This window comes from Mus pahari, chromosome X (assembly GCF_900095145.1).
Source record: "Mus pahari chromosome X, PAHARI_EIJ_v1.1, whole genome shotgun sequence".
NCBI classification, from domain to species: Eukaryota; Metazoa; Chordata; class Mammalia; order Rodentia; family Muridae; genus Mus; species Mus pahari.
Window position 1 is genome coordinate 129,221,283 of NC_034613.1, and position 19,749 is coordinate 129,241,031.

Sequence of the window (19,749 nt, forward strand, 5' to 3'; positions counted from 1 at the left end):
TTGTATGAAAAATGTGATGTCTTGGGGCTATTCTCAAATCTAAATACAGAACTCACTTATGTTTTTAATATATGTATACATGGAGAATGTGAACAATTTTATGTAGTATTATTGATGTACCTTCATTTTAATTGCTACACATTAGATGAAGTTGGTCAAATGTAGAATTTTCCACTAGCGGCATCATGTTGGTATTGAGAAAGTTTCAGACTTTGGATTTTAGATTTTTATTGAAATTACTCATTTATATAATATAGCAACTTTAATATTCCTCTTCTTTTTCTTTCCATGTATTTTTTTCTAGTATTGACTATTAAGTTCAGGGACTAAACACATACTATGCAAGTGCTACATCACTGAGCTGTACCCCTAGCCCTGTTTCCCTTTTCTGTCTGTTCAGTCATAAAAGTCACCACTAAGAATTTGCTGCTTGTCCTTGAATTTTCTTAAGACTGCATAGATCTATTTACATGAATCACATATTTTCTATAAAATAATATTGTATTATAAACATATTGGTCAACATACTGAAAATTTTAATTTTACCATATGTCATGAAGTTTTTAAAATGTTTACCACTATAATTTCTGTCATGGTTACTATATAAATAATATATATATGTATATAAAATAAAATCTATCACCTTCCCAAACCTGCAAACATAGCTATTATCTTTTCTGGATACAGTTTTAGTTAATGTATGAATATTTATACCAATATAATTCTGCATATGTATTATGTTTTTACACATAAATGTTATATTTATCTATACATACTTTTATGTATATGTACTACTTTGCATTTAAATTTTTTTATAAACTATTTGAAGTTATAGAATTAATATGTAAGCACAAAAGCATTTCACAAGAATAATAAATCTAAACAACACTTCCTAAACAAGTTCCTTATTGTAGTTTTTGGTCATTATCATTAATAACTTGTAAATAATACATGTATTAGTCCCTCTCTTGATTTAGTAATTTTGTATGTTTCTTTTAAAGACTGGGTTTCACTATATAGCTTGAAGTGGGCATGGAACTCATTACCTTGACATTCAATAGAATGTGTTCCTTATAATTCAGTTATCTCTTAAAGTTTCAACTTCCCAAAGACTACAGTGGGTATTCAATTTTAACATGATTTGGATGCAGACATTCAAAACATAATGAGTTCCTTTTTAGATTCTTCATTGGTTAGTGTGTAGAAATACAATTGAGTTTTTTTCTTTTTCTCTCCCCTCTCCCTTCTCTCCTCTCCCCCCTCTCCCCTCCTCTCTCTCTCTCTCTCTCTCTCTCTCTCTCGCTTTCTCTCTCTCTCCAAGGCATCCATTCTGTATTCCAGGTTAGCTTCAAACTCATGGCAGTCTTCCTATCTCAACCTTCATAGTGCTAGCATTATAGATGTGAGCCACTCCTCCTAGCTACAACTGATTTTCATGTGTTATGATTCTGTCATTCCAACTTTGATGAGCTCATTTATTGGTTCTAATAGCTTTTGGTATTCTTCTGGATTTTCTTTTTCTCTTTCTTGTGTGTGTATGTATGGGAATCTTGCCCCAAGGTCCCACTCTCTTAATCTGTTAACTCCTAGATCATAGGATTCAGCTTCATTCTACTTACTGGTGCCCCTTTAATACTAGAGCCATATATTTTGTATTTTTTCTTTCTCAGCTTGCTCCTTTTCATTAAAACACTCTTCATAGAAGTGAACTTTAGTAACCAAACAACCAAAATTATACCAGACTGTTTGAGACTTCCTTTTTCTTTTTTTAAAAAGATTTATTTATTTATTTTATGTATATGAATACACTGTAGCTGTACAGATGGTTCTGAGCCTTCATGTGGTTGTTGGGGATTGAATTTTTAGGACCTCTGCTCGTTCTGGTCAACCCTGCTCGTTCTGGTCAGCCCCACTTGCTCCAGTCAACTCCACTTGCTTCAGAACCTGCTTGTTCTGGCCTAAAGATTTATTTACTATTATACATAAATACACTGTAGCTGACTTCAGAGGCACCAGAAGAGGATGTCATATCTCATTATAGGTGGTTCTGAGCCACCATGTGGTTGCTGGGATTTGAACTCAGGACCTTTAGAAGAGCAGTCAGTGCTCTTACCCACTGAGTCATCTTGCCAGCCCAAGACTTCCTTTTTTCAAAGCAATTAATCTAAATCTCAGTTAATCTAAATCTTTACCTTAGCTTCAGGCAGACTCCTTGGACAATGACAAAAAGCAGCCACATTCTTCACCAAAATACCACAACAGTCTCTAGGCCACATACTGAAATTCTTCTCTACTGAAACCTCTTGGGCCAAGTCTGCACAGTTCAAGTCACTCTCAGTAACAAGGTATTTCATATTCCTACTAGGGTAGCCCATTAAGCCCCACTTAATGGATTCCACTGTTTTCCAAAATCCCAAAATCCACATGCTTCTAACCCATAGCATGATCAGGCCTGTCACAGCAGTACCCAATTCCTGGTACCAACTTCTGTCTTAGTTGAGTTTTACTGCTGTGAACAGACACCATGACCAAGGCAAGTCTTATAAGGACAACATTTAATTGGGACTGGCTTACAGGTTCGGAGGATTACTCCGTTATCATCAAGGCAGGAACATGGCAGCATACAGGTAGGCATGGTGCAGCAGAAGCTGAGAGTTCTACATCTTCATCCAAAGGCAGTGAGGATGAAAGCCTTAAAGCCCACACCCACAGTGACACACCTACTCCAAGGCTGTATCTCCAAAGAGTGCCACTTCCTAGGCCAAACATACTCAAACCACTAAAGTGTCCTTGATCACTCTTCACCATGTTCTGTTGTTGTTGAATCACTGATTTGAGTAGTATTGCTGGACATTTCACTCAGAGGATCTGAACCCTGTTCCTTGTGCTTTCATAGTAAGTGCTTTACCTACTAACCCATCTCCTAACCCTCAGTTTTCTTTTTCTCCCTTTGAGACAGGGTCTCACACTATGTAGATTATGCTGACCTTGAACTCACAGATCTACCTGCCTACATTTGAGTGCTGGGATTAAAAGCATATACCACAGTGTCCAGCTTTGGGTTTTCTATGTATAAAATTTCATCATCATTAAATGAAGATAATCTTATTTATTTATTTCCTATTTTTCTCCTATATTAACTTTTCAAATAATGCTCTCCTGTCTTTGTCCCTTTGTATTTTGTAATGATATAATTTTATTTGTAAGAAGATTATATTGTCCTATTAGTCATTTTTGCAATGAGGATTGCATTTTTGAATGTCTAGTAACTGTAATCCATTCTTTGTTGTTTTAAATATTTGTTTCTAGTGTTATGTATATGTATGTATACCTGATGTTTATGTATATGCACCATGTATGTGCAGGAGCGCACAGAGCTCAGAAGAGGTGCTCGATTCCTAGAGTTCCAAGTGGCTGTGAGCCACCAAGAACCATACCTGGTTGCCTTTAACAACAGAACCCTCGCTCCAGCACTGATTTTAATGCTGACTCCAGGGTAGCTGTAGTAGCTAGTCTACAAAGCCTGTTGGTTGTTGTCTTTGCCCCTTACTTCTCTCTTGGCCCAAATTTATTCCTTCTTTATGCTCTATTTTGGGAACAGATGTTCTGATGTTGTTTTGCTTGGTGTAGAGAGAAGGGTTGTGGAATGGCTGTTCTTTCTTTGGTACCTCAACCAGTATACTCTTCCATTCAGTAACTGTCTTTTTAGCAGTAAGTCAATCAAACCCTCTAACAGTCTGTGGATAACATAACTAACTAAAGGGCTATGAAAATTAGAATATTATCCATATTGAGTGATCAGGGAAAGACTTATACATAGCAGTGACATTTGCGGGTAGAAATTTGTTCAAGGAATCTAAGAAGGACAGTTAAGTAGAAAGATCTTTAAAAATATAATACATTGAAAAGGCAGATAGGACAAAGCTGGGGTAGAATTTTGTAAGCATCCTTTTTATGGCCCAGGTTTCTCTGTTGCTGCTCATACTACCACCTGAGTGTTGTCTCTTGAGACAGTTCCTACATATATTATGATCTGCCTTTTCTTGGTGTAGTCATAAATTCTTGTGTCTATATCAGGTTTTTTGTTGTTGTGTCTAAGTATTTCACTTGCTCACAAAAACTAAAATTTATATAAAATATCCTGTCTTGTTTTATTCACTACATATAAATATATCTTACCTACAATTTCAATGGGATCAGTGTAGTATTTTCTGAAATGTAATTGTACAAGATTGTTTTCTATCCTAAGTGAAATAGTACTGTTGCTAACTCAAAATGGAACTTCAGAAACTTGCTTATTGTTTGATCAAAGTTTCACTTTTTTGAGACAACCTCTCATGCATCCTAAGCTGGCCTCAAACTTTCTACATAACCAAAGATGACCTGCCTCCACCTAATAATCCTGCTTCCACCTTCTGATTGCTATGATTATGACTGTATCCACATGGACACTTCATGTGGTTCTGGGAATCAAACCTAGGACCTTGTGCTTGCTAGGCAAGCCTCCTTTCAACTGAACAACATCTCTAGTCCAAAATTTTCCCTTTGATAACTCCTGATTTGTTCTGTGTTAATAATACTTATTATAATGTAGGATTGCTGTCTCCCTTTAGATGAATGCTATATCCCATCCTATGTGATTTTATATTCACTTTTAGTCTATTATTAGTAACCATTCTTATATCCCAAAAGTATCCGCAGTTCTATGCATTAATTTTTTTTATTAATTGCCATGGATAATTTATTTTTAAAGTACTCAGACACAGGAAGGTAATTATAGATATTTGAGGAGAGTAGGAGGACAAGAAGATACTGGTTTTATAGCAATCATAGTTTAATATAAAAAAATTTAGAACACAAATTCACAATAATTTACTCAAATTTCTTTGTCACTCAAACCGTGACATTAAATATCTTGTTTTTTTTTCCTATTGTATGATATATCTAGCATCTTTAACTCTTAAACAGTAAGAGAGCAAACTAAAATTTCATTTAATAGCATTTATATCCAGGCATTATATACATTCCCTTGGGAGGTAAAGACCATGGGAGCTGGATCAAGGACAGACTGGCTTACACACTTCCTTGTCTCTACTGAACCAAAAAATAGTATTTTCAGTTATTTGGCACATATAAAAAAAGCTTATTTTAAATTTTAGTTTTCAAAGTTGATGTAAATTTTGGCCTGGAAAATTAATATTCTGTTTGATTTTACTTGAAGACACTATAATTCCAAAGAAATGTCAAGGCTTCAGTTTTAGTCTGATATAGTATTGTTACTGCAACAGTTCATAGTGTACTATTTTTGGTTAGTTATTAATCCATATAAGAAACTCCAGTATACCAAAAATGTATTTTCCTTACCTAAATTATTATCACCTTGTTTTTCTTTGATTTTGTCTCTATTAGGAGATGTCCCCAGATGCTTCACTTCCAGGCGATCCAGAGGCCTATCCTGCTGCTGTGTCAAGCGATGGAACCATTCATCTGCAGACAGGAGGTGGATATTTTGGCCTAAGCTTTACTTGTCCTAGTCTCAAAAATCCTATTAGCAGGAAATCCTGGACTCGAAAATTAAAAAGCTGGGCATACAGGCTACGGCAGTCAACCAGCTTTTTCAAGAGATCAAAAGTCCGTCAAGGTAGTGTGCTTACAGTCAGGGCCATAGACTAGGTAACATCATTTTTCATCTACTTTTTTTTTTGTCGTTCATACTCAAATCTTGCCATGTTTTCCATGTAGCACATGTATGTTAAATATCCCATTAATGTTGTTGCCATTTTATTTTTTCCTTTTGTAACTAATTTGGTTTTTCAGTTATTCATTTCATATAGATACTAAGTATTGGGATAAATCTTGCAATGTCTGATTTAGAGTTAGGGATTTAAACAATGTTGCTTATACATTAACACCTTTTAATTATTAGCAAGGGTTAAACTTTCTGCTTTTCTTCATTTTTGGTAATTTAAACAAATTTGTCTTAAAAATGATTTTCTCTTTTCTGCTTATAATTTGACAAATCTTACAGTGGAAACAGAAGATAAAAGATCAGCAATTGCTTCTGATCCCATTCCGCTGACACGGGAGTTCTCATCTGATACTAGGGCTTTGAGTAGATGTAAAGCGATGAGTGGATCATTTCAGCGGGGTCGGTTCCAGGTTTGTGTCTTTGGTTGATTTTATCTTTGGGTACCTAATGAGAGGAACCTAGACTGGTGATAGAGCTTCATGGTGGAGTTTGCCCACCACCTGTCATCCTGAGTTCTTTCCCCAACACTATAAAAAAGTGATAGCATTTGAAATTGATCTGTGGATGATCTTTAACTGTAAATAATTATGTAGCTAATTTCTTTATATAGTTATATAAGATGTAACATTTATATTATACAGAAAGATAAAAATTTCTTTACCTTTTCACCTTATATCATTAAAGGTGAATTGAAAGACTATAAGAGTTTTTAGTAGTTGTGAAAGAACACAGAAATAATCATTTTAGGGGGTCATCATTTTTAATCTCCCTTTTTTAGATTTATTGTTTTTATTTGTGTGTGTGCGTTTGCATTGAGGGTTCCCACAGAAGCCAGAAGAGGGTATCAGATCCCTGTGAACTGGAGTTACAGATAGTTGTGAGCCACCTTTTGGGTGATGGAAAAGCAGAAAATACTCTTAACTGCTGATCCATCTCTCCTGCCTCTTTAATTTCATGTCATTTAGAATCTCAGCAAATTTTATAGTGGAATTTTATTTGAATAAGTAAAATGAAGCTAATCTGTCCAAGGCCCCAGTGGAAAGACTGACTATAGACAGTATAAGTTTTGTTATTACCAAGTATCATATATGTCAAATCAGCTTTTCCACTTGTCTATGCTGTCCTTTGATGGTGAATTTCCTCATGAGGTTTATCCTACAATTAGGTAGAACCAGAAAAATTTACCTTTTTTATGTTTCAGGTGATTACTGTTCCTCAGCAGCAACCAGTGAAAATGATGTCTTTTGGGAAAGAACACAACAAGAAAACAACAGTCCAGTCCAGTGAGCAAGCACTAACCTTTGCTGAAGCTGCAGTGTCACAGTTGATCGAAGTGGAACCTGCCATGCCCACTCATAAAGCTTCAGTTTCTTCACGCAAGTTACGAACTCTTTATGAAACCTTTAAAGAAGATAAAGGAGATCCTGAACAAGGTGACATCTTATCTTTCAGCACAGCTTGTGAGACCAGTGTGTCTTCAGTCGCTACAGAAAAGAATGTGGAAGAAACTTCAACCACAGAAATTAGTGTGCAGTCTGGGTCTGAACTGTTAGATAAAGAAAAAAATGAATCGACTCCTGGGAAACAGACATGTACAAATGAATTTTCAGCCACTCTTGCTGATAATGGAAAGTCAGTGACAAAAACTCGTCCAGAGGGTGATCAGTATTTACCACTCCGTGAAGAGCAAGCCTATGCTCAAACACAGAATTCACTCTTCTATTCTCCATCTTCCCCAATGAGCAGTGATAATGAATCAGAAATTGAGGACGAGGACTTGAAAGTGGAACTTCAAAGATTACGAGAAAAGTAAGGATGCTCTCTCTTCTGTAACAAATGTAATTGTCTAGGGGTTTATAGAACTCAGTTTTTGCTTTGTAGCTAATTGAGAATTGGTGGCATTTAATGATTAAAACTTTTCTATGGTAAAACCATAATGAATTCTACTATAAAATATTTATGCATGCTAAAATCTTTATGTATAAAATAATTTTAGTTTTTAAAACTGTTTTGTGTGTTTGGGTGTTTTACCTGCATGCATGTGTGTGCAGTGCCCATGAAGGTCAGAAGAGGTTGTTGGCTATCCCCCTAGAACTGGAGTTACAGTTGTTAGCTGTCATGTGGGTGCTGGGAATTGAACCTAGGTCCTGTGGAAGAGTATCTGGTACTCAACTGTGAGCCATCTCTCCAGTTCTTTTGGGGGAGGGTGTTAATAATTTATGTATGCTGGTGTTTTGAAGGAGTCAGATCCCCTGTAACAGGAGTTACAGACAGTTGTGAGTCACTATGTGGTTGCTAGGAATTGAACCTGAGTCCTCTGGAAGAACAGTTAGTGCTTTTAACCAGTGAGTGGCTTTGCTATGTAGTTCTGCCTGGTCTGGAATACACTATGGAGATAATCTTTGTTGACTTCAAATTTGTGGAGATTCACCCTGCTTCTGCCTCCTTTTTGATGGTATTACAGGCACGTGCCAAGATATATTGACCTCTTGCTTTTTCAGTCCTTGTCCTTTAGGACTCTTGGAGTAAGAATTTATAACTATTCTCACCTTTTATTAGTAGACAGCTAATTTATATAGTCGAAGAGACTAGTTTATCTTTAGGAAAATATAAGATCCTTCTAAGATCAAGCTTGCTATTTAGCAAAGGAGATCAAACACTTTAGTAATGATACTATGGCAATATGTTTTGTCATGTTGAGTGCTGTTTAATATGTTGTGTTTGGTTTGGTGTTTGATTTCATATACCAGACTAACCTTAGACTTGCTAAATTAAAGCTAGGAGTGATGTTGAACACCTGACCCTGTTGCCTCCACCTCGCAAAGGCTGAAATTACAGGCATGTGCTATCATAGCAACAACAATATTACAACCAGCAACAACAAAAGAAGTTAGCACTATTAAAAAAAATTCTCAATCTACTTTGAAAAGTGCCACACAAGTCTGGCAGCCAGAGTTTAATTCCCAGAATCCACAGTGGAAGAAAAGGCCCAACTACTGAAATTTTTCTTCTGACCTTCACAAACACACATATCATACACATATAAATAAATAATAATAATACAGCAAAAGTTACCTAAAATACACATATATACATGTTTGATGTTACACTGCATATATTTTAATTTTTCTATACATTCAGTACTATGAAGTTTAGGTATACTGATATTTTTATGGTATAATACTCATTTTAAAGTGCTTTTTTATTGCTTTTTAAAATATATATGTTTTAAAATGTTTATTTATTTAATATATATATGAGTACAATGTAGCTGTACTGATGGTTGTGAGCTATAATGTGGTTGTTGGAAGTTTGAATTCAGGACCTCTTCTTGCTCTGGTTGGCCCCGGTTGCTCCAGTCTAAAGATTTATATATTATTATATCTAGGTATACTGTAGCTGTCTTCAGACACACCAGAAAAGGGCGTCAGATCTCATTACGGATGGTTGTAAGCCACCATGTGGTTGCTGGGACTTGAACTCAGGACCTTCAGAACAGTCAGTGCTCTTAATCGCTGAGCCATCTCTCCAGTCCCACTTTTTTATTTCTGATGTTAGTATTTATGTTTTCTGGGGTATTGTTATGGTTTGAAATATGGTCTTGTCATGTAGCCCAGACTGGTCTTAAATTTGCCAAGTTCCTACTGCCCCAGCCTCCTGATTACAGGAATTTAATAAATCTTTTAAATCATTCTGAAATGACCGTTGTCTTTTATAACTGCCTATGTTGGTTATGAGTACTTGATTTTAGTTGGGAAATACACATTCTCATAAAGGGCCTTTAATTCTGGGATTGGAGAGATGACTCAGTGATTAAAAGCACTTCCTGATCTTCAGTTCCCAGCACTTATAGCTGGTGGCCGACAACTCTAGGAGTTCTGATACCCACACACTTTTGCCATATAGCCCCCCCCTCTCACACACACACGTTTTATGAGGTATTGTTATGGTTTGAAATATGGTCTTGCCATATAGTTCAGACTAGCCTCAAATTTGCCGAGTTCCTACTGCCCCAGCCTCCTGATTACAGGAAACAAAAATCTTTCTTAAAAATCAATCCAAAATAGAACCAGGTGTGATGGCACATGCCTTTAATCCCTGCACTTGGGAGGCAGGTGGATGCCTTTGAGTTTGAGACCAGCCTGTTCTACAAGGCAAATATATTAAAACAAATATCAAAGCAATGAATAAAACAAAAATCTATTCTGTCATATTTTTTTTAAAAGATATGGTCTTACTATGCAGCTTTTCCCACTAGTGCTAAGGATTGGACACAGACGAGCAATGCTGGACAAGGGCCCTGATGTCACCAGTCAACTGCCTATGGTCCCTTTGTTCTACTCTGATAAAAACTGTGGATAACAAAAAAATGAGATCTTCAAGTACTGGTTCTTGACATTTTTTTTTAATCCGTTGGTGTTTGGTACTAGTGAGCTGAAGGAGGAGGCAGGGGTGCTCTCTGGTCTTACAGGTCTGGTGCAGGCCTAGTAACAAGACACTTAGCTCTGGAAATGCTAGAGTTATTACAAAGGGCCAGGAAGTTGGGATTTCTTAGCCCTGGGCAGCAGGTGGCATTGCACCTGATAGGCAGCCTTAGGTATCAGAATTCCTCAGCCTTTGGCAATGGCCAGTATTAGAGCTCCCAGGGTAGGGTTCTGAGACCCTCCATGCATAAGTCTTGACAGCTCTCTGGAATTCTTCCAGTGACCAGGACCAGCAGTTTCCTTTCTCTGATTATATATATATATATATATATATATATATATATATATATATATATATATATATAGCTTTCAATCCTTTTCAGCCTCAGCTCCCTCTCCTTTCAACTTCCACCATCCCCCTAGTTCCTGACTGGCCTCTCAGTTGAAGTATTGAGCTACCTCTTCTTCAACTGCCAACCACTTGAACCTTACTGATTTTGAAGCTCAGCCCGCTGACAACCAAACTCTGTCTCTTCTTCAGCTGTCAGGCAGCCAACTGCCTTGCCACTTTCAATAGCTCGGGCCTGCACACTGATCATCTCTCATTGCCTCTGCTTGCTCTGCTGTTGCTTTCTTTGTGTTTTCAGCTGAGCCTATATTACTGAAAATAAGCAAGACAAGACCACCCAGGAGAAGAAGCTTTATCTGGGCTTAATGTTACACCAGAGAAGCTAGCACAGGATTCAACAAGAGGGTCTTAACAGTCTGCATATATAGCCAGAGGAATATTTGGGCAAAACACAGCATACCTTCCACAGCATTGTCCGATTAGCAACAGCCACAGCAGTCCCTCTGGTAGGCCACCAGAAACTATTCCCCTCTGGCCTTGTAGGGAGAAATGAAAATGTTTGCAGAGTCTTCTGAGCTCTGCAATGCTTTTGATAGCAAAAAGCTGAGAACATACTGTTAGAACAGTCCGAGTTAAGACTGTGCCTCTAACTCCAGGAGCTAGAGCAATCAGGTGAATTTGTTGTGTAATTTTCTCAAGGCAACAGTAGGGTGTTTAAAACTGCTGGTGCTAGCATAAGAATGGTCCAGCTGGCTGGCTGACTGTCTTTGGACTCAAAGCAACCATGGAAGCAAGGAAGAGTCCAAGAGCTACTAGTTAGGGAGTCAAATTGCATAGTCCCCTAGTAACTGGGGTTTTTGTTTTTAAAATAGGAAAGCAAACATCAGGAGTTCTTAGAATAGGAATGCATTACTGATTTTAGGAGCTATTTAAATCTTCTGAACAATAGTCTGTAATAAGGAGATAGAAGATATTATTTACCTATTTGGCTTTAAAATTCTATTTATTATGTCTCCTTCTCTATTGAGACTAATGATTTCTCCTCATCAGTTTGTCTATCCTTTTCTTTCTAATAGATTAGTGTTATTATTTAGGAAGGTATTTTCCATCCTAAAATTGTCAACATACTCTGCATTACACCATTTTTAATACTAATGCTTTGTAGGCAGAGGCATGTGGCTCTGTGAGTTCAAGGCTAGCCTGGTCTACAGAGCCTAGTTCCAGGATAGCCAGGGCTGTTACACAAAGAAATCCTGTCTCAACAAACAAAAAGTACTAATGCTTTTTAAAGCTTTATTTGTACCATCATAAACTTTTTGAATTTGTCTTTATAGCAACAAAGTTATTAATTTTGTGCATAATTTCTATTCAGACACATTCAAGAGGTGGTCAGTCTTCAAACACAACAGAATAAAGAGCTACAGGAGCTCTATGAACGCCTTCGAGCAACTAAAGACAGCAAAGCTCAATCTTCAGAGGTTCCTTTGTCACCTGCATCCCCACGCAGGCCAAGATCTTTCAAAAGCAAACTTCGAAGCCGCCCCCAGTCCATGACACATTCAGACAATCTCGTTGTAAAAGGTAAACTGATCTTATATGTAACTGTTTAAAAACCGAATCAGATCTGGGCATGGTATGGCATGCCTGTTGTTGAAGCACACGGGAAACTAAGGTAAGAAGATTGTACTTCAAATCTAGTCTGGGTTAAATAATGAGAACCTGTCTCATGAAAAAGAACAGCAAAATTAGTACAACAGTGATAGTACAAGTTGTTTTTTAATTAGGCTAAAATAATTATAAATAAATATAAAACAATGATGTACACACTGATCAAAAAATACTATATTTTGGTACTAAATATTCTTTAGTGAAATAATGATGAATATCATTGATGATAGATATTAAAAAATAACTAAGTTTGTTTTGTGTTGTCATTTGGAAAATAGACAGAATGCTGGCATCTTCCCAGCATAGTTTCTGAAATGTCCCAATTGGTGAGAGTTACTAGGCTCATATTTAGAGTTGGTTTAGAAGTTTGTTGGTTGAAACTCTCTCGTGTTGTTCTGAATTAAGAGGTCTCTATATATTACTTTTTAAGATTTATTTTCTTTTTATTTATGTGTATGTCTGTGTGTCTATGTGGGCACCTGTGTAAGGGTGCCTATGGATGCCAGAAAAGGACATTGGATCTCCTGGAGTTGGAGTAACAGGCCGGTGTGAGCCACCTGAGAACCAAACTCTGGTCTTCTATAACAGTAGCTAGTGCTCTCAACCACTGAGCTGTCTTCTCCAGTACCTTTATATATTATTTTAAAGAATATTTTTTAAATGGGGCCCAGAGAGATGACTCAGTGGTTAAGAGCACTGGCTGCATTTCTAGAGGACCCTGGTTCAATTCTTAGCATCCACATGGCAGCTCACAACTTATCTTGAATCCAGCTCACATAGACATACATGCAGACAAAATACCAATATACATTAAAAATTTAAATAAAAAGGAAAGAGAAAAATAAAAAAAAGAAAAACGCATTTCTTTTTTTCTTTTCTTTTCTTTTTTTTTGTTTTTTTTGGGGGGGGTTGTTTTGTTTTGGTTTGGTTTGGTTTGGTTTTTTTTTTTTCAAGACAGGGTTTCTCTGTGTAGGCCTGGCTGTCCTGGAACTCACTTTGTAGACCAGGCTGGCCTCGAACTCAGAAATCCNCCTGCCTCTGCCTCCCAAGTGCTGGGATTAAAGGCATGTGCCACCACCGTGCTGCTACGCCATTTCCTTTTTTTGTTGTTTTTGTTTTTGTTTTTGTTTTTTTTAATTTTTTTATTATTATTTTATTTATTTACATTTCAAATGTTATCCCGAAAGTTCCCTATACTCCCCTACCCACCCACTCCCACTACTTGGCCCAGGCCTTCCCTTGTGCTGGATCATATAAAGTTTGCAAGACCAAGGGGCCTCTCTTCCCAGTGATGGCCGATTAGGCCATCTTCTGCTACATATGCAGCTAGAGACAGAAGCTCAGGGGGTACTGGTTAGTTCATATTGTTGTTCCACCTACAGGGTAGCAGCCCCCTTCAGTTCCTTGGGTACTTTCTCTAGCTCCTCCATTGGGGACCCTGTGTTCCATCCAATAGCTGGCTGTGAGCATCCACTTCTGTGTTTGCCAGGCTCTGGCATAGCCTCACAAGAGGCCGCAATATCAGGGTCCCTTCAGTAGAATCTTGCTGGCATGAGCATTAGTATCTAGGTTTGATTTCTGATGATGGGATGGATTCGCGCATGGGGTAGTCTCTGGATAGTCCATCCTTTCATCTTAGCTGTAAATTTTGTCTCTGTACCTGTATCCTTTCATGAGTATTTTGTTCCTTATTCTAAGGAGGAATGAAGTATCCACACGATGGTCATCCTTCTTGGTTTTCTTGTTTTGCATAATGTATCTTGGGTATTCAAAGTTTCTGGGCTAATATCCGCTTATCAGTGAGTGCATGTCTAGTGACTTCTTTTGTGATTGGGTTACCTCACTAAGGATGATATCCTCCAGATACATCCATTTGCCCAAGAATTTCATAAATTCATTGTTTTTAATAGCTGAGTAGTACTCCATTGTGTAAATGTACCACAGTTTCTGTATCCATTCCTCTATTGAGGGACATCTGGGTTCTTTCCAGCTTGTATGTTTGCCTGCATACGTGGGTATGTACAGTGTGGTGTGCTTGGTGCCCATGGAGATCAGAAGGCAATGCCAGATCTTCTGCAACTGTGCTTAAGAAGGACTGTGAGAAGCAAACCCAGGTCCTCTGAAAGAGCAACAAATGCTCTTAACTGCTGGGCCAGCTCCTACACTGTATGTTTTTAACTTTTGGAAAAGAGTCCATAACTACTTAACTAATAAAGAAGTTACTCATCAAGTCAGGCTTCTTTGGTTCCATGTACATAATGAAGGTCAATATACCATATACTTTCACATCTATTTTTATTCTACTTCACTTTTCTGAGTGAAGTAGAACTATCTTAGGTGTCCATCAGCTAATGAATGGATAAAAACAACTGGCACACAATTCAGTGAAAGTTTATTCAGCTGTAAAGAAAAGTCAATGATGGAAAAATCAGTCACATATGGTGTATATACCTATATCCCCAGCACAGGGGAGGTTGAGGCAAGAAGATAGTTGAGTATGGGGTTCAGTCTGTGCTGAGCTATACTTTGAATGATTCTGCTAAACAGATTTGAACTTGAAGGCAGCTTTGGAGATTCAGTATCAGAAGTCATAGGACCTTCAGTCTGATGTATTCATAGCTAGGCTTCAGTTTGTTCCCAAATGCCTTGCGTGTTTGCACATTTGTTTTGTTCATTTAGAGGTGAAGTCTTCCTATGTTCCCCAAACTTTGCTGGGTTCAAATTATCCCTCTACCCCAGCCTCTGAAGTTGCTAGGACTATAGAAGAGGTACTGTGCAATATTGTTTTTTTTTCCCCTTATTTATTTGTGGTTTGCTGAAGATTGAACCACAAAAGTCCTGCACATTCTAGGCAAGTGCTCTATCAGTAAACTACATCCCTAGATTACCCAAATGGATTATTTTTATTTACATTTTCTGTTGTGCCCAAACTATGGCTTTCATATGGTTTGGGCTTGTTCAATTATTTAATGTGGGTTATAGTAGTTTCTACCTGTTGTTGAACTTTTCCTTTCAATGCTGTAATTTTGCTTGTGCATTTGGGAACTTGGCTGCATGTATTTGTGATTATTGTATCTTTTGACAGTAGTGTATGTGTCTGATATGATTATAGACAATCAGTTTCTCTAGTTTACTACTTACATGTTGTACCTACTCCATCACTTTAATGTATTTTTTAATTAAATTATTTTGTGTGTCTCTCTGTGCATGTGTGTGCCTGTATCTGTTCCACACATGCATCTGTATGCCAGAGAATAAGTTGCAGGAGTTGGTTCTAAAGATCAGATTCAAGTTTTCATGTCTGGTGGCAAATGCCTTCACCCACTAAGCCATCTTTCCAGCCCTTTTATATTTGTAATATGAATAGTATTCATTATGGACATCATTATGCAATTTGATCACATATTTTATCTAGTCTGCCAGCCTTTGTCTTTTTATTGGGTTATTTAAACCATTTCTATATAATTTAATTTATATTTCTATATATCATTTTACTATTTGTTTTTGTGCCTAATGACCTTTTTGTTATTGTTCAATTCCTGCCTGTCTTCCTTTGTATTAGACATGTATTTGTGTGTGTGTGTGTGTGTGTGTGTGTGTGTGTGTGTGTGTGTGTTTTCCTTAACTTTCTACCTATTCCTCTGAGCCTCAGGCTCATGGTTTCTCTTTTTAATTAATTAATTTATTTATTTATATAAAATGCTGCTACCCACTGGTCCCCCACCTCACAGAGACCCTCTTCCCACTCTATTCCCCTTGAAGAAGGAGGCTCTTGGTTTTTTATATAGGCTGGAAGCCAGCTAGCCTCACTTGATGCTGCTCTCTTGCTTCCCCTAACAGCTAGAATTATAGATGTTTGGATGCCTGGCATATTATGTGGGTACTGGGATGTGAACTCCAATCTTCATGACTGTACAATAAGTTCTGAGCCATCTTCCCAAGCCCCAAGTAGATATTTTTTGTAATGTTTAAATCCTCTTGTTGCTTCCTTTATTATATTTATTTATTTTCCTGTGGTGGCCATGAGAATTACAATTACCTTTTTAATTCAAGGCAATGTAGTTCAGAATAACACTATCTTAATTTCAATGGTATATGCATTTTCTACTGTGCATGTACCTTCCTTTCTTTGTACTATTATTATTGTACACATTACATTTTATGTGTTATATAAGCCAATCATTTGTGTAATTATTGAATTTTTAATCATCTTTGTAATCAGATGAGAGAATAAGAATTATAAGCACAAAGTACAATGTTATATTTACTAATACAATTCTTTTTGTCTCTTCAAATATGCTTTTACCACATTGTTTATTTCATAATAAATGTCATCTTTTTTTTTTATAAGGCAGCTGTGGTAGCAATTTATTTTAAGACTGTTTAAAGAAAATCTATTTCATAGTTTCAATTTATAGGATTTGTTTTGCAAAGCAGGTTATAGAAAACATGTCTTGGAGTCAAAGGCTATTAAAAGGACCAATTATAATTCAACTTATAATTGCTTTTCTCTTTGCAACAAAATATATAAAAGCATGTTTGTGTTTTGCTTGGGCAATCAAAAGGAAAGTTTTGGATTTCCAATTTAAGTGTATCACTGCATTGACAGCCTCTAGCTCCTAGAAACAGCTGTAATTCTTTATATTTTGTCTTTTGGTCCAGAGTTAAATGCCTTTAATTATTTACAACATGTAGAACACTATTATAACCAGAATTCTAAATTAATTAGCTTTTGAAAGTTCATCTGTACTGAAAATAGATAAATACTTTTCTATCATAAAATTGATAGAAAAACTAGTGAAACATACTGAAATTGAAATAAAAATATTTCTTTCTATAAATGTCCACTAATAAATTGAATTAATAAATAATATTATGATATAAGCATCCCCATAATACAAAAAGATCATTTTTATAAAAGAGATTCTATCATTTGAACTCAATTTTTCAAAGACTTTGGGAAATAATGTCAAAAATAGACTCCATTCTTATTAAGAACATAAATCAAAATCATAATGTACACTTATACCACACCCTCTATATCTCAGGGAATGTTGTGGAAGAGAGAGGGTCTGGGAATATGTAAGATCCAAAAGATGGAGTAAATGGCTACAAAACACTATTTTCTAGACTTGATACAACCATTGTATCAACCATTTGCTCATACAAACTGTATTATTAATTTTTCTACAGATAATACCTTTAATATGTGGATTATTCAGATTAATAGCTATCTACCTTCCTTTTTAGGGACATGAAGCCCACTTTTGCTGAAAGGACTGACACCTGGGTCTGCAAAGTTCATTAGCATTAACAGTTTTATCTGTCATCTTTACTACTTTAATTTAACCTTTGGGTCAGATTTCTTTTAGTCAATTAAGGAAAGCCTGTGACAGACTTAGGTAGTACAAGGTTAATTTTCCCCCAAACTTACTCGGTAGATTTCCTGCCCTTTCAAGGCTGAAGGCACTAAGATAAGAGTAACTTAAAAGATAAAGGGGGCATCTGGACTGGACCTTGTGATTATATACACAACAGTCACCAAGTTTCACATCCTATTCCAGAACACTAGCATTCACTCTTTTTCTAAACCAATCCCACCTCCTTTTCCCCTCTTTCTTAAGAACAAAAAGAGCTTAAAACTTTTAGTGACTATAGCTCAGGCTGGCTCTGAACTTGGAATGTTCTGCCTCAGTTTCCCCAGCGCTGAGAGTAGAAGTATCTACTGCAATGTCTGATCCTTCTTAAAATTTTAATCATAAACACAAATATTAGTAAAATGTAAATAAAATGTGGTTCTATGTTCTTGAACTTTGTTGAAAATTGTTGGCATTCTAGACCTGCCTCTGAAGAACATAAATATGATCAAATTACTTTTGCTAAGTCTGGTTTCTCCATTTTAAAAAAGTGCTTTTACTATACACATAAAATTGTTTCCATTTTTATCATTCTGTGATGCTGCTTCTCTTGCATGGCTTGAACCTATGGCCATACATGCTATATACAAGCCGCGTACTAGGAAGGCACATCCTTAGCCCTGTGGGTATTTTTAAATTTTTGTTGTTGTTTTGTTGTATTTAATTTAATTTTTTATTTATTCACTTTACATCCCACTCACTGCCCCTCCAGTCACCCCTCCCCTTCTCTGAGCCAGTGGGGCTCCCCTCAGTATCCTCAACCTGGACACTTCAATTCTCTGTGAGGCTTCCTCTTCCACTGAGGCCAGACAAGACAGCCCAGCTAGAATATATCCCACATACAGACAACAGCTTTTGGGATAGCCCCCTGCTCCAGTTGTTCAGGACCCACATGATGGCCAAGCTGCACATCTGCTTCATATTTGCAGGGAGGCATGGGTCCAGCCTATGTCCTTTGGTTGGTGGTTCAGACTCTGAGAGCCCCCAAGGGTTCAGGTTAGTTGACTTTGTTGGTCTTCCTGTGGAGTTCCTGTTCCCTTTGGGGGCTGCAACCTTTCTTCCTATTCTTCCATGAGAGTCCCCAAGCTCCATCCCTATTTGGCTGTGGGTGTCTGCATCTGTCTGAGTCAGCTGCTGGGTAGAGCCTCTCAGAGGGCAACATGCTCTTGATGTGTAACAGAGTATCATTAACAGTATTAGGGATTGATGCTTGCCCATGGGATGGGTCTCAAGTTGGGCCAGTTATTGGTTGGCCATTCCCTCAGTCTGCTCCCTCTACTGTGCCTGCGTTTCTTGTAGGCAGGATAATTTGGGGGCTGAAAGGTTTGTGGGTGTGTTGGTGTCTCTATCACTCCACTGAGGTTCCTGACTGGCTATAGGAAGTAGCCTCTTCATACCACTAGTCTATGTGCCAGGACAGTCATTATTATACCTTATAGGGGTCACTCTTAATGACTTTTATCCCCTAGCAACCTGCTGTCTTAGTTAAGGTTTCCATTGTTGTGAACAGACCCCAAGACCAAAGCAACTCTTATAAAGGCCAGCATTTAATTGGGGCTGACTTACAGTTCAGAGATTTAGTCCGTTGTCATCATGGTGGAACACATGGTGGCATGCAGGCAGATACAGTGCTGGAGAAGGAACTGAGTGTTGTGCTTCTTGATCCAACTGCAGCCAGAAGAGCCTATCATCCAGGCAGCTAGGAGGAGGGTCTCAAAGCCCTACACTGACAGACTTCCTCCAACAAGGCTATACCTACTCTAACAAGACCAGACATCCCAATAGTGCCACTCCCTGGGCCAAGCATATTTAAATCACACCTGTTGTACTATGAACACTAACCAGCAAGCTTCCCAGTCAGTACCAACTTGATTTTTCCAAGTCATGTGACCAAAGTGTGTGGTGTCTTCTGAAATAAGATATATTACTATCACATTCTATTGGGCAATCAGGAGCGATGGTAATAGGTTGCATTGATTTGGGAGTCTCTGTGACCAAAAACTTGAGGGGAAGTATCCAACACCTGGCACTAGGCTTTTTTATTTGATGGCCTATGTCGTCTTCTTCTTCTTCTTCTTCTTCTTCTTCTTCTTCTTCTTCTTCTTCTTCTTCTTCTTCTTCTTCTTCTTCTTCTTCTTCTTC

At 37.4% G+C, this 19,749-nt stretch overlaps 1 protein-coding gene and 1 long non-coding RNA gene across 7 annotated transcripts in view; one reads left to right on the forward strand and one right to left on the reverse strand.

Annotated features, from left to right (window-relative positions):
- Wnk3 (WNK lysine deficient protein kinase 3) overlaps positions 1–19,749 on the forward strand; it is a 133,512-nt gene that overhangs the window by 102,669 nt on the left and 11,094 nt on the right. For 5 of the 6 annotated variants that reach the window (XM_029534516.1, XM_021187924.2, XM_029534517.1 and 2 more), the window contains exons 18-21: positions 5,410–5,641; positions 6,029–6,159; positions 6,951–7,558; positions 11,895–12,103. In XM_029534516.1, coding sequence (XP_029390376.1) covers positions 5,410–5,641; positions 6,029–6,159; positions 6,951–7,558; positions 11,895–12,103 — 1,180 coding nt within the window. The remainder of the gene's footprint in view (positions 1–5,409; positions 5,642–6,028; positions 6,160–6,950; positions 7,559–11,894; positions 12,104–19,749) is intronic. The other variant, XM_021187925.2, reaches the window with a different exon arrangement.
- LOC110313544 overlaps positions 3,572–19,749 on the reverse strand; it is a 55,985-nt gene continuing 39,807 nt past the window's right edge. Inside the window, exons 4-6 of the long non-coding RNA XR_002380114.1 lie at positions 10,983–11,058; positions 7,049–7,150; positions 3,572–5,487 (exon numbers count right to left, since the gene is read on the reverse strand). This is a non-coding gene — a long non-coding RNA (uncharacterized LOC110313544). The remainder of the gene's footprint in view (positions 5,488–7,048; positions 7,151–10,982; positions 11,059–19,749) is intronic.